General features: G+C 43.7%; 7 protein-coding genes across 7 annotated transcripts; 4 read left to right on the top strand and 3 right to left on the bottom strand.

Moving 5' to 3' along the window:
- Positions 1–1220: 1220 nt before the first annotated feature.
- On the bottom strand, positions 1221–2478 carry PCYB_132170 (hypothetical protein; the record flags this gene model as incomplete). The annotated part of the gene is made up of 4 exons (XM_004224241.1): positions 1221–1634; positions 1871–1952; positions 2052–2245; positions 2458–2478. 4 exons carry the CDS (start codon positions 2476–2478, stop codon positions 1221–1223), a joined length of 711 nt encoding a protein of 236 aa, XP_004224289.1.
- A 2789-nt stretch (positions 2479–5267) lies between these two features.
- On the top strand, positions 5268–6107 carry PCYB_132160 (hypothetical protein; the record flags this gene model as incomplete). Its single annotated transcript, XM_004224240.1, has 1 exon — positions 5268–6107. The coding sequence occupies one exon, from the start codon at positions 5268–5270 to the stop codon at positions 6105–6107; it is 840 nt and encodes a 279-aa protein (XP_004224288.1).
- Positions 6108–8949: 2842 nt separating this feature from the next.
- On the top strand, positions 8950–9735 carry PCYB_132150 (hypothetical protein; the record flags this gene model as incomplete). Its single annotated transcript, XM_004224239.1, has 1 exon — positions 8950–9735. A coding segment is annotated over one exon (786 nt), but the record flags the coding sequence as incomplete, so codon positions are not given.
- Positions 9736–10935: 1200 nt separating this feature from the next.
- Positions 10936–13011, top strand: PCYB_132140 (hypothetical protein; the record flags this gene model as incomplete). Its single annotated transcript, XM_004224238.1, has 2 exons — positions 10936–10992; positions 11350–13011. The coding sequence occupies 2 exons, from the start codon at positions 10936–10938 to the stop codon at positions 13009–13011; spliced, it is 1719 nt and encodes a 572-aa protein (XP_004224286.1).
- An 886-nt stretch (positions 13012–13897) lies between these two features.
- PCYB_132130 (acetyl CoA synthetase) lies at positions 13898–16876 on the bottom strand (the record flags this gene model as incomplete). Its single annotated transcript, XM_004224237.1, has 1 exon — positions 13898–16876. One exon carries the CDS (start codon positions 16874–16876, stop codon positions 13898–13900), a length of 2979 nt encoding a protein of 992 aa, XP_004224285.1.
- Positions 16877–19291: 2415 nt separating this feature from the next.
- Positions 19292–19747, bottom strand: PCYB_132120 (41-2 protein antigen precursor; the record flags this gene model as incomplete). Its single annotated transcript, XM_004224236.1, has 1 exon — positions 19292–19747. A coding segment is annotated over one exon (456 nt), but the record flags the coding sequence as incomplete, so codon positions are not given.
- Positions 19748–23774: 4027 nt separating this feature from the next.
- PCYB_132110 (DnaJ domain containing protein) lies at positions 23775–25280 on the top strand (the record flags this gene model as incomplete). Its single annotated transcript, XM_004224235.1, has 3 exons — positions 23775–23909; positions 24081–24140; positions 24699–25280. The coding sequence occupies 3 exons, from the start codon at positions 23775–23777 to the stop codon at positions 25278–25280; spliced, it is 777 nt and encodes a 258-aa protein (XP_004224283.1).
- Between the last annotated feature and the right edge of the window lie 583 nt (positions 25281–25863).

Here is a 25863-nt window from a genome sequence, read left to right as displayed (position 1 = left end):
TTTTCCCGCGCTCTCTCTCTTCCGTTACACCCCTAAGTAAGGGAGGCAGCCAACCGCCATGGCAGTATCATTATTTTAGGTGCCTGTTGTGGAGCAGTTACACGTGACAGGACCAGACCAGGCCGCTTCACTTCATAAAGGAGTCCATAACAAAGGGGTGCTGCGTACCTGGACTTAAATACACATACAATGAACACCCTGAACGAGGAGAGGGATGCTCTACTGCCATAAAAATATTGCGACGATCTGAAGCTGCTAACTTATAGAAATAGGGTTAACAGTAAAAAAAAGGAGCATTACCAAATGGCATATCCGCTCCTTATCATGCCGCCTCACTGCTCATTTACAACTCCATCTTATAGCAAAATGAGCAGGATGCATCCTCCGTCGTGTAGAACACCCTTTTGCTAAAATGACTGACAGGAAAAGGGTAAAAAAAAAAAGGAGAATTTAATATATTCGCTTGAAAAAAAAATGGAAGGTTAACATGTCATACCTGCTTTATAGGTATATCTATATATGTATATGTATATATGTATACCCCCTGCATGATAGAGAAAAACGCCGTTGAGTAAAAAGAAAAAAAAAAAAATTATAAAACTTGCAAAATGGTAGCCTGTGCTACGCAAAGAAAGAGATGATAGGAACATATAAACAAACGTGTGATAATTACTTGTAGAAGCTGCGCATACATAGAAACACGCTTCGCCTATGCGCATAAACGTTCGTGCCTTTACAATCCGCATGCATTCACTTTTGCTCGTTTTAGTTTTTTCGGATCAGTTAACATGGAACAGGTAGGCAGTTAGCACTCCTGCACTTTGGCGGAGAAAAAAGAAGAAAGTAAGCAAGAAAGAAAGTAAGAAAGAAAAAAAAAAAAAAAAAATAATGAACAGGTCAGGTAAAAAAATTAACATTCCTGGAAGGTCATACCATCCACTTCCCACTTTTGTGGATGTAATACAAAGTGGAGAGTATACCTTCTAAATGCTGTTGTTCGCAAATTTTTAAAAAATGGATAAGCGACAGACATGCGTGATATATGTATACCTATAGCACTCTCAAAAAGTTGTAAATTGTCGAGAGGAATGGCAAAAAAGACCCTCCCGCCTGTTAACATTTTTAAAAACTAATTTGGTAAAGATTAAAGCTAAATAAATTAAAAAAAGGAAAAAAAATGTACGCACACATGTTAGGGAGAAGGCACCACTTTGCAACTTTCAGTTGACGTAATAATGATCACAATACGAGGAACTCTGCTTCCTGTAGATGTCGTAAAGGTCCCTCACTTCGACGGTGTCGTAGGGTTTGTGCAAATTATATATATTTTTTGTCAATTGGAGGTATTTTTTTTTCAACCCTTTTTTAAGTTTGCCCTTTTTTTTGTTTTTTTTCCGATTTGTATTTTCCTCTACGTAGAAGCTCGTTTTGTTGTACACGATGGTGTTTTGGCATTGGTTACTGACAGATTTTTTGGACTTAATTTTTTTGCAGCAACAGGTGCAACTACAATTGCAGCTGCAGTTGCTCCTTCTGTTTTGGTCATTCCCTCCGTATGCATGATGTATGTTCCCTACATTTGGCATTTTTTTCACACCCTTCGTTTTCCTCTCTTTGCCGAAATTTAGCTCGTTCTGCGTGTAAAAGGGATGTGGGATGGGGTGGAAATCGCACAGTGTGAGATTATTGCACAGTGTGAGACTATCGCACAGTGTGAGACTATCGCACAGTGTGAGACTATCGCATAGTGTGAGACTATCGCATAGTGTGAGGCTATCGCTCGACAGTAACGCGAGACGCACTACACGCACATAGGACGGCCCTCCCTCACCACAAAGGGGGCATATTTTTACACAGCGGGAAGACTAACCCGATCGTCCACAAGGCAGTACCTCGCACAGGTACCAAACACACCGAATCTCTTCGAGTTGGTAAAATTTCCAAAGAAGGTTCTACAAATAGGGGGGAAGGCACCAAGGGGGAGGGATGGCGGTAATGGTCAACATAAAGAAGATACAAATTTAAAAAAAAAAAAAAAAAAAAAGCATTACATAATGTTATTCAAAAATCCATCCGTATATTTCGTAAAGTGATTAAAAAGATTTTCCTGTTCTTGTATTGTCTGATTATACGAGTTGAGTTTTTTTTTAATTTCATTTATTCTCTCCCTTTGCTCAATTAGCTGTGTGTTGTAAAGGTGACACATGTATTCCATCTCGGTGCACTTCCTCAGGGAGGCGTTAACCTGTACGAGCGGAGGTTAGCGGTGAAAGATGTGGCTTTATCTCGCGGCCTTGTCTCGCAGCTTTATCTCGCGGCGTTCCCCTGTTGGTGAACTATCTCTCCACTGAAGAGCCGCCTCAACTCCGGTTTGTGACCCCCCTCTCGTGTGGGCAATCTCACGCGACATTTTCCAAGACGCACACTGCTGAGCGGACTTCTCAGGATTGCCCCTACCTGTCTAGATTCCCCGTGCATCTTTGCCTAGTCGGGTGGTCAATCGGGGGCAAACGAGTGGGAGCAAGCGAGCGGGTGCAAATGAGCAGGAGCAAATGAGCGGGAGCAAATGAGCGGAAGCAAATTTACTCAAAAGTGACTCCACCGTGTGGGGGGCTTCACAAATGTAGCGATTTTGGGTGCAAATTTCGGCGGCAAATTTCGGCGGCAAATTTCAGTGGCAAATTTCAGCGGCAAATTTCAGCGCCAAATTTCGCGGAAGACGGAGGGGAAATTCCTCTTCGTGGGGACTCTGCACCTGTTTAGGGGCCACTGCGGGAAGATTTTCTGAGCAGGGACAGTCTCCAAAAAAAATTCTGAACATGGCCCCAAAGCGCACGTGATGCTTCGTTCGTCAGGAGGGGAAAACGATGCAACCAGTTTGGGAAGCAGTTCGGGAAGCAGTTAGGGGAGCAGTTAGGGGAGCAGTTTGGGAAGCAGTTCGGGAAGCAGTTTGCCGACCAGCTAGCCAACCAGAAAACAAATTAACCAGCAGACTGGGTCGTCAATTTATGTATCACCCCACTTGCCTGTCTTTTCCCCCGAAAATTTCGCTAACAGATTAGATTCCTATTTTGAAACCATCAAATGAGTAAAGGAAAAAAAAAAAATAACCCCGCACGAGATTGTCCCGCGATTGGCCCGCGATTGACCCGCGGTTGCCGCTCGATTGGTCACTCTCCTCGGAATGATTTGCGACGCGTTAGTGTTTACGTTTTCCTTTGCCCGATGGTGCATACATATTTTTATAGATTTATTGCCCAAAGGGGATGGGCGCAAATGGGGGGAAAAAAGCAGCGAAAGGGAAAGCAAACAGGCAGGCAGGAAGGCAGGCAGGCAGACGGACGGACAGACTGACAGACATACGGACAGACTGACACACAGATAGATGGACGGACAGAAGTGTATGCACCAAATCTGTTAACACCCATCCGGTTACACTTGGTCAGTTCTGCGGGGCACTTCCATCACGAGTGCGACTTTCCCCCTCCGCTGCGTATGCACATCTGCGAGGTTCATCGGACACATATGCGCATGCCTGCACGGGTGTTTCACTTTTTTTTTTTGGAGACCGGGGGGGACAACGTGTCGAGTGCACATGTCTAATGGCGCAACCGTCACACTAATCATCGGCGTAACGATCAACATTTGGGAAAACCCCATTCGAACTCTTCTAACTCGGTGGATGATGTATGACTGCGGGTATGCTGCCAAATGGAGTCATGCGTATCCATGCACCCCTTTTGGTATTTCTTTTTTTTTTTTTTTTTACTAACACTTTCTTTTATGGCCCCTCGGTGCGAATAGGCTGATTATGCACAGTGAACGCGCCCATCGGTCTGCTCTCCAAATTTGGAGTAACTTTCGGAGAACACCCACATGCGGCAAATGCATGGCGTAATTTTTGCACAAATGGGTGTGAACGGGTTCCTCAAGTAATGACACCTTTCACCGGGTTGTGTTTACGTTTATGTCTGTTTTTATATTCCTTTTTGTGCAGAAAAGTAACAACATGCGCGTGTTCGAATGTTGGAAGAAAAAAAAAAAATTTTAAATGCCGCCCTGGGGGGTGACCCATTTGTGTGTAATCCCCACCGTGTTCGGAGATACCCTGCATAGAGTTGCGCCTTGGTGAATGTCCCATTTGGAGGCGGTGCGTAAAAAAAAAAAATGGGGAGACGCTGCGGTAGATCCGCAAAGGGTATAAAAGCTACATCCACAACGCACACAATTTCCGAATTAACAACGCTCGCATACGAATCACATACGTTGTGTGCACATGATGAGGAGACCACCCTGCGCAGGCAGGTCGACATCGGCTTGCAGACTAGCTTTGCAGTGGCTATTTTTCGAGCCACTCAAATGGGGAGAAAAAAGCAAAAAAAAAAAAGGGGAAAGTGAGCGGACGTGTTTTTCTGCAGGGGGAGCGGCATACCCTTTAACAACTTCACAAAATGGTGATAGCCAATTTTGCTTACTTTTTTTTTCCCCCAAGCGGGAACAAAAAAAAAAAAAAAAAGAATTAACAAAAAGGCGCAAATAAATGGTACCTTTAAAATGTATCTATGCTTCACATAATCATCACCTAAATTTTCAATTTTTATTTATTTATTTTATTTTATTTTTTATCACCATTTTGTGCGAGAGCGGTTACCCCTGAGGAGGTAGCCAAGTGAACAAACCATCGACGACTCGAACGAATGGCCGAGATAAACTCTCCAAGTTGTTATGTGCTAGTCACTGGTGGCTTCAGCTGGTGGTTACTTAAGTAGGAAAGAATGTGGGTGGGGGGAGGATGACCGGACGAGTGTACCTCCACACCTCCTACATACAGTGGGTGCATCATAAGGAAGTTAGCACATTAGCCATTTAAAAAATGTGCTGCTTCCCCCCCCTACCCCCTGTTGTGTGCAGCTCGAATTATATGCCTTCACTCGCGCGTTAGCGGGTCCCTATGTAAGCTCCTTCAATGCGCATGGTATACACCGCAAAGGCGTTTTGCTTCTGCACGTTGACCGTAAGAAATTGCGTTTGCCTCAACAAGGGGCGCAATCGCAGTTGCAGTCGCAGTCGCAGTCGCAGTCGCAGGGCAACCTACCCGTAACTCACCTTAGTTTTGCCTTCTGGACTTCTCCGGTCCCATCCTTGACTTTATTTTTACTACCCTTTTTGCTGTTTTGTGTTTTAACCGTTTCCAGTTGCACCCATACCAGTATCACTTCCTTCCCGTTGCGCCGCTCCCCTGTTCGATGCAAAGCTGCACCTAAACAATGGGTAACACCGTGGGCGTTGAATGCTCCTATAACCACGTCCGGCTGACGAGCATTCTGGTGAAGGGGAAAATGAGGACTAACGCTGAGCAGACAATGAACGGTGGAATCGGTGCAGACTCGCGTGGAGAGAATTGCCACTCAACTGAGGACACTCAGCCTCACGTGGGAACGAAAAAACAAATTATTTCTCTCAAAACGGTTCATAATTGTATCTCCGGTGAAGGGTCCCAATTCAAATCGGATACACACACTTTGAATGGAGAGTACCTCCAAATGCAGAAGGATATATATGCTTATATGCTAACCATACGACACCTCATTGTGGGCCCTGTTCACTTGCTTGTACTGTGTCAGGATAGAGAAAAAAACAAACATCTCCAAATTTGGCCGTCAAAAATGGGTACCCACTTTGAGGAACCATTCTGTGTGTATCACCATTTCGTGGAAGCCCAATCAGGGGAAGCGTCACAGCAAAGGAATAACGGGAAAGACCCACTGCTGGAGGATCAAATTGCTCAAATTTATTTCATTACCATAAAGCTGAACAGCTTGGATGAAGCTCTGAACAAATGCCCAGAAAAGACAATCGCAAACATGGTAATAAATCTCACGGGGAAAAGGAGTGCCTACCTTAGGAGAAAAATTTTTAAATTAAAAAAAATGAAGGACCTCTCCTATCACGAAGAAATAAAGTGTATCAACAGCGCACTTTTTTTTTGGGAAAATATTATCCGAACATTTTATACAAATTTGTGCGGGAGGAGAGTACACATGGGGAAGGTAGCAACAAAACGGAGGGGGAAGAAAATAAAAATAGGCTACGAAAACAGTTCCTGAGCCAAATGGGAGAAATTAACGATACGTACCCTTACCTGCTCGTCACTGTAAAAAGAGGCATCACTTACCATTTGGTCAGCTCAAATAATGTTGTCACGCGTGTTGGCTCATGTTTCATTTCGTACAAAAGTGTTATTGGCTTGTTCTGTTTAATAACGGGGAAGCTCTGCTCCATAGAAAGAATCTGTGAGCTAGCGAAACGTGGGGACAGTAAAACGTTTGACATGTCCGTTGGGGATATTTATGGTACCTCTTACGGCAACGCGGGGCTGAGCAGTGATTTGACTGCCTCGTTCTTTGGCAAGGCGCAGCACATGGCTAACGTTAAGGGGTTGTTTGGACGTCCGCCGGTGCAAGGGGGTGCCTTGGGCGGGGGCGCGCGCTGTGACTCCTTCGATAGTGACCGCGACTGCGATTGCGACTCCTTCGATAGTGACCACGATTGCGATTGTGCCTCCTTCGATTGTGACCGCTGTGCAGATGACCCTCTGGAGATCCCCCACTGTGGCTACCCCGGCACGGCGCAGAAGACACGCACAGCGAAGAAGACACGCACCGCGCTCAGCCACCCCCTCTTCCACTCCCACAGCGACGCGGATCTTCCCCACGAGGGAGGCCTAACCAAGCGGAAAATACCAAATTGGAGAAAAAAACATATCCTCATGGTGAGCACGAAATGCCAAAGTGATCCCGAAATGGAGACAAACGTCTACTCACAAGTAGGATGCTGTGCAGGCCGCACAAGAAGTGAGCGTCTTTTGTTCAATGGCAAATTTCGCAGAAACACCCGTGGGAAGAAAAAAAAATCCTCAAAATGTTATGAACAAGTCAGGCGGGAAAATGTGAACCTTGGAAATGACTGTGTAGAAGGTAACCCTGGCCAGGTTGACCAATTCCATCTTAACAGGAACAATGGGGATGATTATCAACACGTTCAGACGCACGTTCCGGGGGAAGAAATAGAAGAAGAAAAAGAACTCAATAAATACGAATGCGACCTATCCAAGTCGTTACTCTCGATCGTAATTTTTAACACAGTCCAACAGGCCTACATTCACAGCCAACTGTACGATATTAAAAACGTTTTTTTTTCGGGGTACCTCCTGGACCATTCGACCTGCGTGGGACTCATGAAAGTGATTGTACATTTTATGTACCATAATGTGCAGCAGCTCCATTTTTGTGCGCTTTCTTCGTATATGAGCAGCTTCGGCTGCGCCCTGCAGTGCCTACGTTGGGAGGAGACCATCCCTTTTTGCTAATTCGGTTGACCGCGTTTGGGAAATTCCCCCAGGGGTGCTTTTTTCCTCTCCTTCGTTAACCTGATTCGTTAACCTGCGTTGTTAATCTTTGTTGTTAATCCGCCCTGCCTCTCCGCCGTTTTCTCCTTTTTTGCACCCGCGCATGTACTGTATACATTCGGGCGTTTTTTCCTCCGAGCGAAGTCCCCCCCCCCTTTTTTCCGAAATTTCACGCAAAATCGCGTTAACCCATTTTTATAAAAAAAAAAATCTGCCTGAACAAGTCAGGCTATATATTTTGCACTTTTCCACCATTTGTCGAGCAGCTGAATGGTATAAATTTTAGGGCAATCACATCCTCCTTCTGACTTTTTTATTTACCTCTATTACTTCCAACATTTCAGCGCGACACATATTCGCCATTTTGTGGCGGCTGAACGAACGGGTGGGGAGAATTCCCCATTTGGCCTGCAGCTGTTGCATTACGCGTTGATTTATTTATTTATTTTTCATTATTTTTTTTTTTACATTTTCACTTGCCCGTTTCCTTCGCAACGGTTTGCAAAGCAATGTAACGATATAAAATGAGAGTGGTTGGAAAAACAGGTACAAACGCGGCGTTCCCTTTATGTTGCCGTGTTTGGTGATTTGTTTTCGCGTCCTTTCCTAGGTCATTGTTTTCCCAGAGTGTTCCCGCAGCGTACAGTTCGAAGTTCTTCGCTGCGATGATTGGCACAGTGATAAAATTGTGCACGGGTAGGTTGGGACATTGGTACATTGGCACAGCATTTTCTTTCCTTTTTCCTTTTTCCCTTTTCCATTTTCCTTTTTCCATTTTCCTTTTTCCCTTTTCCATTTTCCTTTTTCCCTTTTCCTTTTTCCCTTTTCCATTTTCCTTTTTCCCTTTTCCTTTTTCCTTTTTCCATTTTCCTTTTTCCCCCTTCACCGCTCCGCGTCGACTGTTCCTCTCGGCGCGCCCCCACGGCACCTCTTTTCCAACGCACACGTGTGAACAAGTGTAATTAAATTACTGTGGTGATTTGTTCCGCGCCGCGCCAAAATCGAAAAATCGTGCGGCCGCTCAGAAAAATGCAAAAAGAAAAAATATACACAATTGCGAGAGGCATCATCCCCCCGAACGAGTGTATATATAAACATTTTGCATCCACTAGGACGCGTTAAAACATAAAAAAGGAGAAAAAAAAGGAGAAAAAAAGGAAAAAATAAAAGGACAAACGAACAGAAGAAGCGAACAGGGGACACGCACAGGAGAGAAGCAAAAACACTGCAACAGTAAGGCCCCCCTGTCTCCCTCTCCGCCGCGCGTGTTCATCGAACAGCTATCTTCGTGTGCGTGAAGGCGAAGGAGAAGGCGGCGTACATACGTTACACGTGTACGCGTTACGTATGCACATATGTGCTGCTCGCTTCATATGCGCCCGCTTTCCCAGCAGGTGTAAGTACGCACAGCAGGAGCCCGCGGCATAAAACGAAAGAAGGTGGTCTGAGGAAAATGCGCTCCATTTATTCCAAGGTGAAGAAAGAAAATCGAGAAAAGTTAAAAAAAAAAAAAAAAACATAAAACGATCGCACAAGCAGATATGTATGAACTGAAAAGTGTAACGAGTCATACAGAAGAATATGATGGCAATTCCACCACGGAATCGAGGACAATGGATATTGAAGAAGGGGGCATTGGAAAGAAGGAATTTAATTCTGCAAAAAAAAATAAAATCAAGTCTTGTGGGTTTTTTACAGACAACGAAAGCTCATTTCTTGGAAAAGGAAAAATGGCATCAGACAAAGATAACCAAACAAATGCAAAAAATAATGTAAAAATTACAGACATTTTGAAGTGCCCATGGGAATTTCACACAAATTTTGTCAGTATGATTTTATTTATAATAGGAAGTACATTCTTTCTTTACCCAAAGTTATACGTAGCTGGCTGTATCATTTTTGCCATAGCATGTGTTATGTGTGTTTATAGCAATGTAATCGGTGCTCTCAACGTTGGCAGGGAAAAGAAAAATGAATTCCTTGGGTATGTATGTTACGTAATCGGCTGTGTTATTTTTATAATAGGTTCAATTTATTGCTGTTTTAAGGAAGACTTTTTTGCAATTATGACCTTCGTTGTAGGAAGTATTTTCTTCCTCGTTGGAGCCCTCTTTTTTATTATTGCCATAGATTTTGACAAAATAAAAAGCATGAATTATAAGGTTTTAGTTGTTTACGTGTCCAATTTAGTTGGGGGATTTTTGTTTACGATTGCCAGCATTCTTTTTTTTTACCCCAGCTGGTACAATTCAGCTTGTTACATGTACGTCGCGGGCAGTTCGCTTTTCACCCTGGCCACGTGGTTCGACTACGTCATTTACGTAGCCGGTGTGGCGTGATGTGGCTCCCCGCCTAGTCGATACTTTACGTAGTCGGTGTGGCGTGATGTGTTTCCCCTTCTTGCCGCTTCCCCTTGGAAGTGCCCCCTTACCTTGGCATATTTTGCCATTCTGCCATTCTGCCATTCTGCCACTTGGCAAGTTTGCATAATTTAGCAGCCACCCCTCCATTTGCCCTTTTTTCCGTGTCTCGCATTCGTCACTGCTTTTCACTTTTATGTTGTCGCACCGATTCGACAAATGCGCGGCGAAAGGGTCTCCCTTGTACCTTTTCTGCCGCGCTGCCCACCCCCCTATTAATCCGCATTGTTCAGCCCCATTCGTTTTAATATAATTTAAAGATTTGTTGTGCGTGCGAATGTGCATACGTCCGCACGAGCATGTGCGTCCACGCGCCCATTTGTGTGCATGTGTACCCCCTTACCTTTTGAGCAGATCGTCAGTGCGCCTAAAATGGTGCATGTCGAGTGTAGCAAATTTGGTGGGAAGAAGTACACAGAGTGGCCCCTCGTCGCAGCGCTTAGTTTGCAACATCGCGACGTGGCTTCTCTTCCACACCTGTTTTTCCTCCCTTGCACATGTTACAATCGTACATTTGTGTGCATTTTACCAAAGCGAGTGGAACTTTTTCAACAACCTGAACAATTCGTAATTAGTGGATTAACGGTGTTATTGTTTTTTACCCCCGGAGGTGTACGCCGTTGGCTGAGTTGCTGGCTAGCCGTGGAAGGAGGTTATGGATGGCTAATTCGCCATTTCGCTAATTTGCACACTTGTTGTGCCATTTTTACCTGCACAAAAAAAAAAAAAAAAAAATCCCACAAAAATGGCTAGCTGGGTAAAGCTGAGCCCACGATGAAGGTCTAAGGAGGACAAAAAAATGCAGAAAAAAAGTTCACTACACACTAAGGCATACTTGCATTCGCGCCGTTTTGCAAGGCGAAAGGGATTGTCAAAATTTCTCTTGGAATGCATAATATGAATGTAGGAGAAAATGGCCAGTCGGGGGGTCTTTTCACGCGCGCTCGCCCTTGGCGCATACGCAAAATATGTGCACTATTGCGTAGGGGGAGAAAAAGGCGACAGAGCGGGGCTGGCAGCATAGAAGTTACGAAACGGTTAAAGTGGCAAATTAGCATGCGTGTACGTACGCTGCGCAATTTTTTCTCTTTGGATTATTTAACCATCATGCTATGGTGTTCTCATTTGGTCATACGAATTCATCCCCCGTGTCAGCACCACGGGGTAATAAAGTATGAACTGGGGTTAGCGCAAAGTGGTGAACAGCGGGCGCGGCGCTGATCCTGCGGCGCTAATCGTAGGGCGCTTTTTTTTTCGTTGCGAGGGACCCTCCCAAGAGTAGTTACACCGTTAGGGGCGTACTTCTCTCTATCGAAACATCGCTACATTTCCCTTCGCTTCTGCGTCGCTTCCCCCCCGATGGCCGCGCTTCCGGGCAGAGTGGGGAGGTGCCTGAAAATCCGAAGGGGGCAGCTCCCCAATTCACGCAGCTTGAGTTCGTGCAGCAAGGGGGAGGCATATCAGCGGCACGCCTCAAATCTGCAACACGCCTCAAATCTGCAACACGCCGCAAATCCGCAGCACGCGCACCGAGGGAGTGACGTGTACTGGCAGTATGACCACCTTCTGAAGATAGGAAGCAAAACTCCTGAACAGGTGATAAAACTGTTGAGTGATATAAGCAAGGAGAGGAGATGTGACGCGGAGGTGGTGAAGACGATCACCAACCATGTGTACGATTTTTGTGAAGATTTCTTCCCCCCACAGCTGGTTAAGATATTAGAAATTTACACCAAGTTAAAATACTCCAATGAGACCCTACTTGGAGTTGTGTGCAACAGAGTGAACGACCTATTTAACATCAGGTCTTGTCTAAGAGTAAAACTATTGACCAACGTTTACAAGCAATTAAATTTGCATCACCCAGTTGTCAAATCACCACTCATGTCACAACTGAATAATAACATAAATGATTACAAAAACGAGTTAGTCTCCATAGTTAAAAATTTGTCCTACTTATACGTAGATGCAGATACCTCTGCTAATATTATGAACAGAATTGTAACCAATTACGATTATTATGATAAGGATGGGTTCACAATACTTGAGGCTTGTAGCAGATTGGATACCCCCCATGAGGTATTGATCGAGTTGGTGAACAAGAAGGTCAAGCAATTGCATACAGATGGAAGCAGCTGCAATTTCAAAAACTTTGTAAAATTTTTAAGTGCATATAAAAGATTAGGGTTAAAAGAAAATACATATATACATTCCCAATTTGAAAAAAAAATTAATAAAATAAAATTATTGCCTCCAGAAAATATCTCCTATGTACTCCTCTTATTATTGTCATCTAAACTTAGACATGAGGGATTATTCGACTTGGTTATTATCAACATAGAAAATTTTGTGAATAACAAAAATGAACACTTATCTTTGGAAGAGAAAAACTTGTATGTCTCTCATCAGGGGGGAAAGTACGATGGGGGGATTAGCAAGGAGGAAGAACTCCTTCAACCATCGGGTGAAAAACACATGAAGGAATACTCTCATAAGAAGTATATCTCTCGGAAGATTTACAATCCGTACATTCTTCATTTTTTACCTTTCCACCTGCTGCTCCTCACTCTGCTAAATTATGGAGAGAAAAATACACTCAAGCATCTGCTGAATGTGTGCGTCCTGGATTACTTACCTTTGTATGACACTTCGTGTTTAATTCAGCTTCTCTATGTGTGCACACTGCTCACCATGGAGGGAGAAGGGACAAGTAAAAGCGTGCACACAACTGAGCTGGAACAAATTGCACAAGAAATTTTCGTAGCTCTTCAGTATGTATATAAAAACGCCACAATCAACGAGATGAAAATTTTATATGACTGTTTTTTATATCATCAAAAGATTGTAGAAAAAAATTCCAAATTGATCAAGTTATACGATGATCTGTTACACACTGAATGTCTGTCCCTTTTGCCATCCTCTCATGATAATTTAAATTTTGAAAATTTGAAAATTATCAGATGTGCTAGTTCGTCTTACTTACAGGGGAAGACTGACAATACGATTTATTTTTACCTCAACCGGAATGATTTTTTTTCTTCCGATGTGTGTGGCTACGACGACTTGCTGCTCAGCGTCAAGTTGCGCGAGAACATTCTGCGCAGGCAGTACGGGGGGGCCCACACTGTGCAAATGGTTTACCCGGGGGGCGCGGCTGGGCGTGGCCTCACATCCCATGGGTAGCCACCACGGGTGGGAGTAGCAACAGGGGCGGAAGTAGCAACAGGGGCGGAAGTAGCAACAGGGGCGGAAGTAGCAACAGGGGCGGAAGTAGCAACACGGCGGAAGTAGCAACAGGGGCGGAAGTAGCAACAGGGGCGGAAGTATCACCACAGGAGGAAGTACCACCACATGCGGAAGTACCACCACATGCGGAAGTACCTACATATGCGGAAGTACCAACACAATGGCGCAGCCCCTGTTTGGCGCAACCCTCCCTGGGACGAGAGGACCAACTTGGGCTTCGCCATAGGGGTCACTTAGGGATTGCACTTTTTTTTGTCACAACGCCTTAGCCCCCCCTGCGCAGTTTTTCCCGCGCCCAGAAGGATCGAACCATCCGACCTGGGATGCGGTTATCCGAAAGAACTGAGCTGCGGTTAGCCGAAAGAACTGAGCTGCGGTTAGCCGAATGAACTGAGCCGCGGTTAGCCGAAAGAACTGAGCCGCGGTTAGCCGAAAGAACTGAGCCGCGGTTAGCCGAAAGAACTGAGCCGCGGTTAGCCGAAAGAACTGAGCTGCGGTTAGCCGAAAGAACTTCGCTCAACGTAGCTTCGCTTAACTTGGCTTAGCGAGTGAGGGGCGACCGCCCAGTTAACCCTTCAACATGGAACGGTTTGCGAAATCTTTTTACTTTAAAATGGGCAAAGTTGAAAATGTGCGGAGTTTTTTCCACGGGGAGGAGGTGCCACGTGTGCACTATTCGGTGTCTTTTTTTTTTGGGGCTGGGGGTGGGTCCCCAATGCTGACGCGGTGTAGCGGTGTAGCGGAGTAGCGGCGTAACTGAGTAACTGCTTAACCGCGTAACTGCTTAACCGCGTAACTGCCTACCTGCTCAACCGCTTGCGCATTAGGCGCCGGCTTGGGTAGCGCCCACGTAGCAGACTACATCCCCCTGCTCGTAGTCCACCGAGTAGGACATGGACTTGAGTTGCTCCGCAAAGGGGGAGTCCTTCTTAAGGTAAACATAATTCGACGTACAATTTTGCTTGCTCGAAAAAGTATGTAACTTCTGAATCAAGTGAGTAAAAGTGGCTACATCGGTTGCATAAGTATAGCAGTGGTTGGAGTCCTGTCTCTTTTCTGTTTTTATCAATCCAGTAACTTTGCTGTTCCTCATATGCAGAATGACATTGTAAAGGTCGTAGTCCGCATTACACAGCTCGTAGGCAAAGAGCTTCGTCTGGATGCTCTCCTCCGTGGTGAAGAAGAAGGTACTGTGGTGTAACTCTTTGGCGTTGTTTTGGAGGAAGGTGTGCATTAGTTTGACGTCGTAGGGGTGGATGCTCCTGGTGATGGAGGCGAACTGGTTGGGGAGGTGCAGCGGTGGGACGGCGCCTTCATGGGAGGGCACATCGCTCTGCTTCTCCCCCTGCTGCTTCTGCTGCTTCTCTTGCTTCTCCTCCCCATCAAAAAAGACCATCTCGACGGGGTACTTCTTAGCAAAGCTGCTGTACAGGGAGTTCTTCTTGGCTGCCTGGAACGACTGCGCGTCCACATTTTTACGGAGAGTAAATCTAGCATCCAACGCGACGATGTCACTGCCAGAAACGAACAAAGGATTGATATCACATTCGTTGATGTAGGGAAGGAGATCCAAAATGAGATCAGAAAAGTTGATTATTTTACTAATAAGCTTTGGCATATCACATTTTTTAAACCTCGACGATTTGCCTAACAAGGCATGATAAATTTTTGTCTCCTTCATCATATGGTGTGTGTAGGAATAACTCAGAGGAGGGATCAACAAAACATTATCCTTAAATATTTCTACATATGATCCACCTGAACCGAATAACAAAACGGGTCCAAAATTCACATCAAAATAATATCCTAAAATTAATTCAATTCCATCACTAGTGTTTATCATGGTCTGAATGGTGACTCCTTTGAATTCACTTTCTAATTTGTGTTTCTTTACATTCTCGTGGATCGTTTTATATGACTTTATCAGTTCTTCTTTACTATTTATATTTAGGATCACTCCACCGATATCTTTCTTATGAGTAATCGTATCTGAGTAAATTTTCATAGCACATGGAAAGGTAACCTTATCCATATTATTTTCTATTTCTTCCAAGTTGTAAAAAATTTCTGTTGAAACTGTTGGTATTCCGTAACTCTGAAGAATTTTTTTCGAGTCAAATTCATTTAAAATATAATTTTTTTTTAATGCATTTTGGATTATTTCTTCTGGGGTAGTGTTACTCTTTTGTTGTTTAATTTCTCCTTCTTTTTTTCCCACTGTTGAGTTAGCCACATCTACTTCGTCTCCAAAGTGGTGCTTATAAATGATTCCATTCACATAATGATTCTGTTCTGCATCTGCCAAAAAGGTGGGAATTTCTTCATACAGATTTTGTATGTGTATGATATTTTTATACAGCTTTAATAAATTTTGTGCAGAGTGCTCCGGGTGAACAAATGTGGGTATGTTGTTTTTATTTAAAAGATTGGTAGACTCTTCCAGGGATGTCCCTCCGAGGTAGTTACAAAGGATGAGTCTTCCCTGTTTTGTTATGTCCTCCTTCACAGTAATAATTTCCTTTGCAGTATTCATTGGTTCAGTAACACTTTGTGGAGATAACAAAATGATTATATTTTTAAATTGCTCATCTTTTAGTAACGCTTCAATCGTTTTTTTATACAACAATGGGGAAGCATCTCCAAGGATATCCACCGGATTGGCTCTACTCCATGAAGGAGGTAAAAATGCATCTAGTTTGTTCTTCAATTCTTCATTAAGTTTTGATAAATTTCCATCATTTTTTACAATGTTATCTACTAAAAGGACTCCTGGTCCTCCTGCATTAGTCACTACACAAACTTCATTCGTCTCTGGGTAATTAGAAAGGTTAAGTATTTTACACATATTAAATAATTCTTCAAAATTATCTACTACTAGAACCCCTATTTTTTTCATAGATGCATAGAATATTTCATAATTTCCTACCATAGAACCCGTATGTGAAATGGCTGCCTCTGCTGCTTTGGCTGTTTTTCCACTCTTCAAAAGGATAATGGGTTTATACAGACAGACCTTTTTACAGACCGAAACAAATTTGTTCATATCTCCGATAGATTCTACATAGAGTAGGATATACTTGGTGTTTTCATCGTAAAAGAGATACTCCACTAATTCATAAAATTGTACGTCGCACATAGAACCTACCGAAATGAAGTGTGAAAATCCGATGTTATGTTGTTGAGATAGGTCTAAAGCAGCTGAACAGATAGCTCCACTTTGAGATAGCAAAGAAAAATTCCCTTTCAATATTTTATTATCAGCAAAGGATGCATTCATATTATGATACGAGTGAATAATTCCTAAACAATTTGGACCTATAATTCTGATCCCATTATTTTTTGCTACATCTATGATTTGTTGTTCTAGCTTTATTCCCTCTGCACCCGTTTCTTTAAACCCAGCAGTTACGATTACTACCCCTTTTACATTTTTACGACTCAAGTCTTTCATCACTCCTAGTACGTGGTTCCTTGGAACAGCTATCACTGCCAAGTCGATACTTTCTTCAGGAACATCTCCAATTGTTTTGTAGCTATCTCGGTTGTATACCTTTCCTCCCTTACTGTTTACAAAGTATAACTTGTATCTTTCTTCTCCCTGCATCAGATTTTTGACGATGGAATTTCCTACAGATCCTGGCCTCTCCGTCGCTCCGATCACTCCGATACTCTTTGGCCTAAACAGGTAGTTCAGGCTATTCTTGAAGTTCCCTACTTGCTGCACATTTTGGTTGTACCCCACCCACACGCTGTAGTAGTTCCGCAGCGCGGCCAGCTTGTTGCTGCGCTTGGATAGAATCATCTTGCGGGGGGGGCAGCAGTAGGAGCGGCACTGGCTGTAGAAGCGGCACTGGCAGTAGAAGCAGCTACAGTAGCAGCGCAGTGGGGAAGTACGACGCCGCCTCCAACGTGAGCAGCTCTCGAATTCTCCTCGCGTTATTCAAACAGCACAACTATGGAAATCACCAAATGTAGCCAATTAAAAAAGGGGATAAATGAAAGCGGCGGAGAGAAAAACACTGCCTCGAAAAAGTAAAAAAGAAGCAATACGTAACGAACATGTGAGTGGTAACACACCTCACCTCGTGTATTGATCTGAGTTTTACTTCTCTTCCGAATCGTTGTATCAGCCCTTTCTTAAACTGTTTGTGTGTATGCCAACATGCACAACACCTCTGGAAAAAAGGCATTCCACCTTTCTGCGTTTCTCCTCCCAGAAAAAAAAAAAAAAAAAAAAAAAAAATTCCTTCACATTAATGATTATAACGTATGTAGTCACTTCGAGAGGGTGTCCTCTTTGCGCTTCTACCTTCTACTATATGGTGCACTACAGAGAGGATGGTGGTGGGGGGGAGTATACGGGCAAGTTACACATGTGTGTCGTTCTGCGAGGGGGAAGTAAGCAAAAAGACCAGCACAGTGAAAATGGCAGCTTGGCAGAACACGCCGTTGAAGGAGAGCTGCCAAATCGGCTACGCGCAAAAAAAGAAGTGCCCTATGTAGCGAATGGCGGGTGGAAAAAAGAAAAAGGGTAAGCAAAATGGAAAAGGGTAAGCAAAATAGAAGCGAGTTGGCAAAATAGAAACGAGTTGGCAAAATGGAAATGGCGCAATCTCGCTTAATGGCAGCACAAAACTAAACAGGTGGTAATGCCCACTTGCACGGTTAGCTGATGATAGAGCCCCTTTGGGGGAAGGGGGGGCACTTCGTCTTAAGTGAAACGAACAGGAAAGAAAAAATTTGTCTGGTGGTTTATCTGCACGTTGATAATTTTTACGTGACAGGGGGGAAATGGGTTCATTTGGGGGGCATACGCCGTATGGAAATTTCTCTGTAGATTTATTTTTTTTTTTTTTTCCACTACTTTTTTTTTTTTTCCCATTGATTTTTTTTTTTCTCACGGTTTCTTTTTTTTCTCTCACGGTTTCTTTTTTTTTTCTCTCACCGTTTCTTTTTTTCTCTCTCACCGTTTCTTTTTTTTTTCTCTAAAGTGGATATGAAGTGCCTGTTGAGCACGAGCATCCCGGGCGATCGATTCATGGCTTTATATGCACGCAATCAACAGTTGAAGAATATCCAATCCCGGGAAGGAGAGCGGTTCGCGCCAATTGTGTACGTATACGTATGTACGATTGCGCTGATGCGCGAAGGTGCATTCAACTCAAAAGTAGTGTCGTACAGGTGGGGCAGCCCCGCTGCCCAGCCTCCATATGCGCTGCTTAAGAGAAAATTATATCATTTGATCACCCCGGTGCGGCTAGGAAGGTGGAAGGGGCCCTGGGGGGTTTGATCCCTCATTTTTCATCACGGGTAGGAGAAACAAATTCTCAAGGCCGGTTGGGGGACTGAACTAATTTGAACCAGCCTCGGCGGGCTGGCTCAGGAGCGGACCCGCCCGGTTGCCCAGGCTGCATTAGGCATACAAGTTCGCGCGGAAGCGGGTGTGCTCGTAAGTATGTTCATACGTACGTTCATACATATTTTTTTTTTTTCTTTTTTTTCTCTTCTTTTTCTTTCTTTTCTTTTTCTTTCCTTTTTTTTTTCCCAGGAGGGTGTAAAATTTTGGAACCCCCCCGTGTAGGCGTCCCCCCAACAGGGCATTCATTCACCCCTTCGCTCGCTACCCCCGATTTACTCCCCAACAGGGGGAGAATCTTCATACACAATACGACACACATATTGGGTACGAATTCCCAAAATTTTTAACCACGCAGCATAAATGATCGACTAATATGACACTCCTCCTTGTGGAAGCAAGTTTGTTTTTCCAAAAAATGGGTACGCAAATTTTTGTGCATGAAAAGGGAAAGGGTGGGTTCCCTCAGGTGGGTACTCTACTTTTGTGCAGGTTTACTGTTCTGTTGTTGCGTGTGTACATGGGCGTCACAAACAGGGGGGGGGAAGTTATACTGGGTGACATCGCTTGCAATGGGGGCGACGTGGCCGGGCACCCGCACTGCCGCCACGGAACGGAGCAATCCGCGAATTTGCTCAGAGCGGCTGGCGTGAATTTCCGCAGGTGTGAAAATGCCCATTTGGAAATTTCATCAAAAAGAAAAAAAAAAAAAGCAAAATGGAGTAAAATAAAAAGCAAATCAAAGCGTGGCAAAGCATAGCAAAGCAAAGCACAGCAAACGTAGCGATGTGGAGGTGATATGCGAGCCTCTTAACCAAATAAAACTCTTTTCCTTCATGTCCGCCCCGCCCCTCCCCCACATCAGTGACTCCTCTCCCTGTCCACAACCTCCGGATAAAACTTTATAAAAATGGTGGTGTTAAAATTCTTGTCATCCTCATACACCGTATGTGCCGTTACCTCTGCCTGAAACTCAGAGCTGCACAGCATCCCCTCCACAATGCCAGCTGCAAAAGAAGCGCAGTTTATATTTCCATAATCCTTCGGTACGCTAATAAATCTGTTTAATAAAATATTTTTGTCGCAAAGCATATACTCATATATGCTATCTTGTGATTTAAGTAAATCTGAGGAGTGTTGAAATAAATATTTCCACAAGTGCTTAGACAGGAAAGTCAAAATGCTTATAATACTTACACATCTCTTCGTTTTATTTTTGTGTGGTAGGTATTCGTTTAGCTTATAACCAACTCTCAATCCCATCTCATGTAGGGAGTCTTCAATTCGGTATCCTCGCTTACTTTTCCATAAGCAGTACTGCACGATTTCGCTAAAAAGGATGCTAAATGCGCTCAAGCTGACTTCTTGGGGGGCTCTGTTAAGTTCTAGCTCCACTGGGTTTTTCCCCTTCTCCATTTTTCGTCACGGGGTTGTTTGTAGCAAAAAATGTTATGTGGTGACACTCCCACGAGGGGGCGCTTTGCAAGTGCGTCCCTGTAGGTGCTTCCTCTACGTGCTTCCTCTACGTGCTTCCTCTACGTGTGTCCTTCCACGTGCGTATCAGCCTAACTGGGCTTCTCTTTCCCCCCCCTACGTTTGCTTATTTTTTTTGCTATGCAATGTTCAGGCACGATGTTGCCCTTCCTGGACACAAAAGCAGTGCAACCCCTCTGCCCCTTACCTATTTCGGGATAACCTCACGAGGGGCAGAACGAAGGGAGGCTAATCGGGAAGCCTCTCTCCTTCGCGTGAACAGAAAACAACGCCTTCCTTGGCACGAACAGTTTGTGCCTTTTTCAATATCAATTTGCAAAACTGAAAAAAAAAAAAAAAAAAAAAAAAAAAAAACTTCTAACTTATTCTTACCTCCCTGTGCATGTAATCCATCACGCGGGCTTCTTCCCCAGCGTGGATTTTTTTTTTCACGCTATGCCTTTACTGCACTATGGGTGGAGAGTTCATTCATGTGGGCCTTCCTCACGCTGTTCTAACCGTACACTGAGCGATCTAATTCTTTTCCCTTCTCCCAACGGGTTATGAAAACAATTTGGCGCATTTCTGGGGAGGGAGGAAAAAAAAAAGTTGCAGCGACTCGAGAGAGGTGAGTGGAGGACTCCTTATCTACGCACACAGTCTGTTAACCTATATGTAATCACTTTTTGAACACTTTTAAAAATAGCTTTCTTTTTCGTCTGAACAAGTCAGGCAAAATTATCAAGATGGAGAGGCCTCAAACAATAGTGCCACTACAAGGCATCCTAACGAAAAGTGAGCACACCAAAAATTAGCCTTCTCCATTTTGCAAATTGGCAACGGCGCGATGGAGACTTCATTTTGGTTCTCCCCCCCATTGGTTGCTTCACAGTTGGTATGAGAGCTAACCTGTGCCACTGTATCACTTCTGTGTGTGCTTTATTCGTAGAGACAAGCATAAAAACGCATGCACCTTTCAAATTAGGGAAAAATACGCGACGCATTAAATATCAACATGATGATGATCATTCTGTGGAGAAATAGCTGAGAGGTGTTCCACTCAAGCGGAGCGCCATCCGCATGTTTTGTATATGCCCCCCTTTAACTGACCAACTTTTATTGAGCATAGAAATGAGCAAATGGGAAAGGCGGCATTTAAAAAGTACCAAAGTGGGAAGGTAACCCAACGTCTGCTTATTCAATTTTGCTACATGAATGATACAGGGTTGGAATAAAAAAAAAAAAAAAAATTCACCACTTTTTTTCAAACGTGGTGTACAACTCGGATAGGGGGCTTTGGTTGGACAGCCTCCATATCTCCATTCATTTGGGAAAAACTTTGTGTAATGAAAAAAGTTTTTCTTCTTCCGAGAGGAGGACAGCCAAAATGTGCGCTTCACTCATGGGGGTAGTTGCGGAACATAATAGGTGTGTAAAAGCGAGTCGTTTAAGTGGACTGAACAAATTTGGGCGTTACTTCAGAGAGGTGTTCACATGGAACACTCTCCACTTTGTATTTATCTATACCTATGGAGGTATACCCCTATGTCTGTGTATTCTTCTATTCCCCTATCCGTCGCGGGTGTGCCCTTCACAACAGTGTACCCATGGAATGCGCTCCCCATAATACGGATGTCACCACTTGCGAAAAAAAAGGCAAACTTCTCACAATGTCACCCAGATGTGCTGAACAAAGTACGGAGATACGCCTGCCTACACGCGGAGTGCCATTTTTACCACTTGGTTCTTTTTTTCGGAAAAGAATTGCACACATATGACCTCCCCTTCAGCCAAGCCCTTTTTTTTTTTTTAGCACAAAAAAAGTTGTGCATACGTATGTGCATGAATTGTACAGCTTTTCAGCTTAACAACGAAAAATTGAAACTTTTTGGTTGGAAAAACGCTGGAGGAAGGTAACCTTTCGCGTGTCTCGGAGAATATGTGGCATGAACGCAGCTGCTAACGTGTTGGCAAACGTAACCGTGACCACGAACGAGGCAGCATATGTTGCCTAGTGACGCAAAAAAAAAAAAAATATTTTTCCACCAAAGGGGTGTTTTTTTTCAAAGACAAACCGAACATCCAAATGTGACCTGATCACGAGAGGGCAAGCCCATGTCAACTACGAATTTTTTTTTCCAGCGTGCTAAGCGGCGAACAGAAAAATAAAAGAAGTTGGTGTAAGCGCGCCATTCACACATAGAAATGCAAACATACGTAGAAATGCAAACATACGTAGAGATGCATACATATGTTGGCATATTGGCCCATTTGATTTCGCGGCTCTTGCTATGTGCCTGCTTATGCGCACAAATTGGCGTCAAACTAATGATGGCCCACGTGTAGCTTTCCCCTTCTCTGCGCTTTTAAAAGAATCCACCGTGACTTTTACATAATACAATTCACGCATTCGAGATGTACGTATGCATACGTACAGAGTTGCATCACCATTAGCAGAGGCATAAATACGTAGCATAATATGAAATGGGCAAAAAAAAAAAAAAAAATAGGCCCATGTTTTTCCTAGTTGAACCGTACATAACATAAGTGTATGGAAAAGGTACATATATATATCCACGAATGTTCCTTCATCAAACTACCCACCCAGCCGCGCGCGTACTTTCCTTTATTCACGTGCAAGCGTTTCTTGTCACTTATAACCAGCCTACCACTTACGACTACTACTGGTGCTGCTACTACTACTGGTGCTGCTACTACTACTGCTACACTACACGTGCGCAAACGCCAAGGGAGGAGAGGGGCTTTAAAAAAAAAATAAATGGCCACCGATGCAGCTGCAACGTGCGCTTTTTTCGAAATAGCCATGAACATCAAATGGCAAGAAAAAAAATAAATAAAAAAAAAAAAAAATAATAAAAGCAAGAAAAGCAAGAAAAGGAAAAACCAAAGGAGGGGAAAAAATTAAAGAGTAAAAACGTTCGCGTACACTGCATAAGCCATTGTTCATGCGAGCCTGCCAGCGCCTACATCATTTAGCATTTTTACGCATACGTACCACGTGCATAATATATATACATACGTACATGCTTGTTATTAGCAAGGGGTACCCCCAACATGCATACATAATACATAAGCGTACATAAACGTACATAAACATACATGCATACGTACGTTCGTACATCCATCCATCCATCCATCCATACATGCATACATAAACGTACATACATTTCGTGCGTACATGCGTTACATACTTATTTGTACACGAATACAAACGCGAACACGTGCCATATGAGCAAAGCCAAATTAAAAAAAAAAGGAGAAAAAAACGCGCGACCAAAAAGGAACCCTTAAAAGAAGGAACAAGAAGAAGAAGAAAAACGTACATCCACCATTCTTCATCCACCTTTCTCCATCCATCTTTCTCCATCCATCCTACGAAAAAAAAAAATTGCGTTAACTTCTTCTCCTTAAAAACACAGCCATATGAATTGAGCTCCACATAACTCAAAGAGTTATCATTTGTAGAGTTTCCCAAAGCTGATAATTTTACAAAAAGTACAGTTCACATCCCCTACATTTAAGAAAGTGAAAAATGTTTTTCTCTTCTGGTTTCCCCTTTGATTCTATGGGCGGCCAACAGGCCCGTAGGAAAAGAGAAGTAAGCAAGAGAGGAGTGAGCAACAGAGAGGAGGAGCTGCGAAGGCGCCCAGCGGGGGAAATCCACCTACACAGATTTGCATACATATGGAAGCATGCCTTTGTACATACTTGGAAAAACATGCTTCCTTATACCAAGTTATCCACCCCTTCGCATATGCAAATATGTACATACATGTAACCACGTGCAGCTGGGCCTCAGCCCGCGCGCACAAGTTTTGGTTAACACGTGTCATGCTGCGTACGTACACAGATGGAAAAAAACAGCGAGTTGTGTGGTGTGCTGGCCCTTAAGGCTGTGTATGTGGAAAAGTCAAATGTGGCTATACCAACATCGAAGCCGCCACATTGCCTTACTCCGGCTTTGTTCTTTTCCGAATTTTCCAACGTGCTCCCTTTTTTTTGCGGACAACGAATGGAAAACGCCGAACTGTAGTTTTACGAATGAATAGCTAGCTAAAAAAAAAAAAAAATATAAAATAAATAAGTAAAACGCCTGAACAGTTCATACAAATTTTCTTTTTTTTTTTTTTTTTTTTATTTGCGCCCCTCCGTTCAGGTAAACAATTCAAAATATTACGAAGTTTTGAATTTAAAAAAAAACTGCACCACGGATGAAGTAAAAAAAGCTTACAGAAAATTAGCTATAATACATCACCCAGATAAGGGAGGAGACCCAGAAAAATTTAAAGAGATCTCGAGAGCATACGAAGTTTTGGCTGATGAGGAAAAAAGGAAATTGTACGACGAGTACGGAGAGGAAGGTCTCGAAAATGGAGAACAGCCAACCGAGGCAACTGACCTGTTTGACTTCATACTAAATGCAGGAAAGGGAAAGAAAAAGAGAGGAGAAGATATTGTAAGCGAAGTGAAAGTAACTCTGGAGCAGTTATACAACGGAGCGACCAAAAAATTAGCCATAAGTAAAGATGTTATATGTGCCAATTGTGAAGGTCATGGTGGACCAAAGGATGCCAAAGTGGACTGCAAGCAATGCAACGGAAGAGGAACAAAGACCTACATGAGGTATCACTCTAGTGTATTACACCAGACTGAAGTAACCTGCAATGGGTGTAGAGGAAAGGGAAAAATATTTAACGAAAAGGATAAGTGTGCAAATTGTAAAGGAGGATGCGTTTTAAAGACAAGAAAAATTATCGAAGTCTATATTCCAAAGGGAGCCCCAAATAAACATAAAATTGTGTTCAATGGTGAAGCAGACGAAAAGCCAAATGTAATTACAGGAAATCTTGTCGTCATACTGAATGAGAAACCACATCAGCTATTTAGGAGAGAAGGAGTCGATTTATTTATCTCACATAAAATTTCCTTGTACGAATCGCTAACCGGTTTTGTTGCAGAAATTATGCACTTGGATGAGAGGAAAATTTTAGTTGACTGTACAAACTCTGGGTTTGTGAGACATGGAGATATTAGAGAAATCGCAGAAGAAGGAATGCCAACGTATAAGGATCCATTTAAAAAGGGGAACCTCTACATTACCTTTGAGGTGGAGTATCCTATGGATTTAATCGTAACAAATGAGAAGAAGGAAATTTTGAAGATTTTAAAAAAGCAAAATGAAATTGAAAAGAGCTACGATTTGGAAAATAGCGAATGTGAAGTTGTTACGTGCCAGCCGGTCGATAAGGAATACCTCAAACAGAGACTCAGCAAACAGCAGCAGCAGGATGCCTACGATGACGAAGATCATCAGCCCGAGATGGAGGGTCAGAGAGTGGCCTGCGCGCAGCAGTGAGGAGAGGGCCTTCCCCGAGATGAGCGGTTGTCCGCATGTGGAGCGGTTGCCCTCATGTGGAGCGGTTGCCCGTATGTGGAGCGGTTGCCCGTATGTGGAGCGGTTGCCCGTATGTGGAGCGGTTGTCTGCATGTGGAGCGGTTGCCCCTATGCGGAGCGGTTGCCCTCATGTGAAGCGGTTGCCCTCATGCGGAGTGTCCTCCCCAAAGCTGCACGGTTACCGCAGAACTGCATGGAACGTTTCGCCCTAAGAGGGATACCGTAACAGTGGCACGATTTATAAAAAGGGAGAAAAAGAAGAGAAGTGGCCCAGCAGGACGAATGGAACGAATGGGGCCGAAGCAACGGAGTGACCCTTCACGAGGAATTCTTACTCGGCATTTTTACGCGTCATTTAGTAACCCCCAGAAAAGGAAAAGCAGAGGCCATCCGCGCACGGAGAGATGCCCAATTTTAACCAAGACAGTTTACGTGCCAAAAGTGAAAAGGGAAACCGAGGCGTACTTCGTCGCGTTGCGCCCCTTTTTCGTTAACCATGGGAAGGAGGAGGACTCCCCTTTGCCATGCAGAAGAGGCGGCATAA

Source organism: Plasmodium cynomolgi, chromosome 13 (genome assembly GCF_000321355.1).
Source record: "Plasmodium cynomolgi strain B DNA, chromosome 13, whole genome shotgun sequence".
Lineage (NCBI taxonomy): Eukaryota > Apicomplexa > Aconoidasida > Haemosporida > Plasmodiidae > Plasmodium > Plasmodium cynomolgi.
This window is presented reverse-complemented; position numbering and strand designations above follow the sequence as displayed.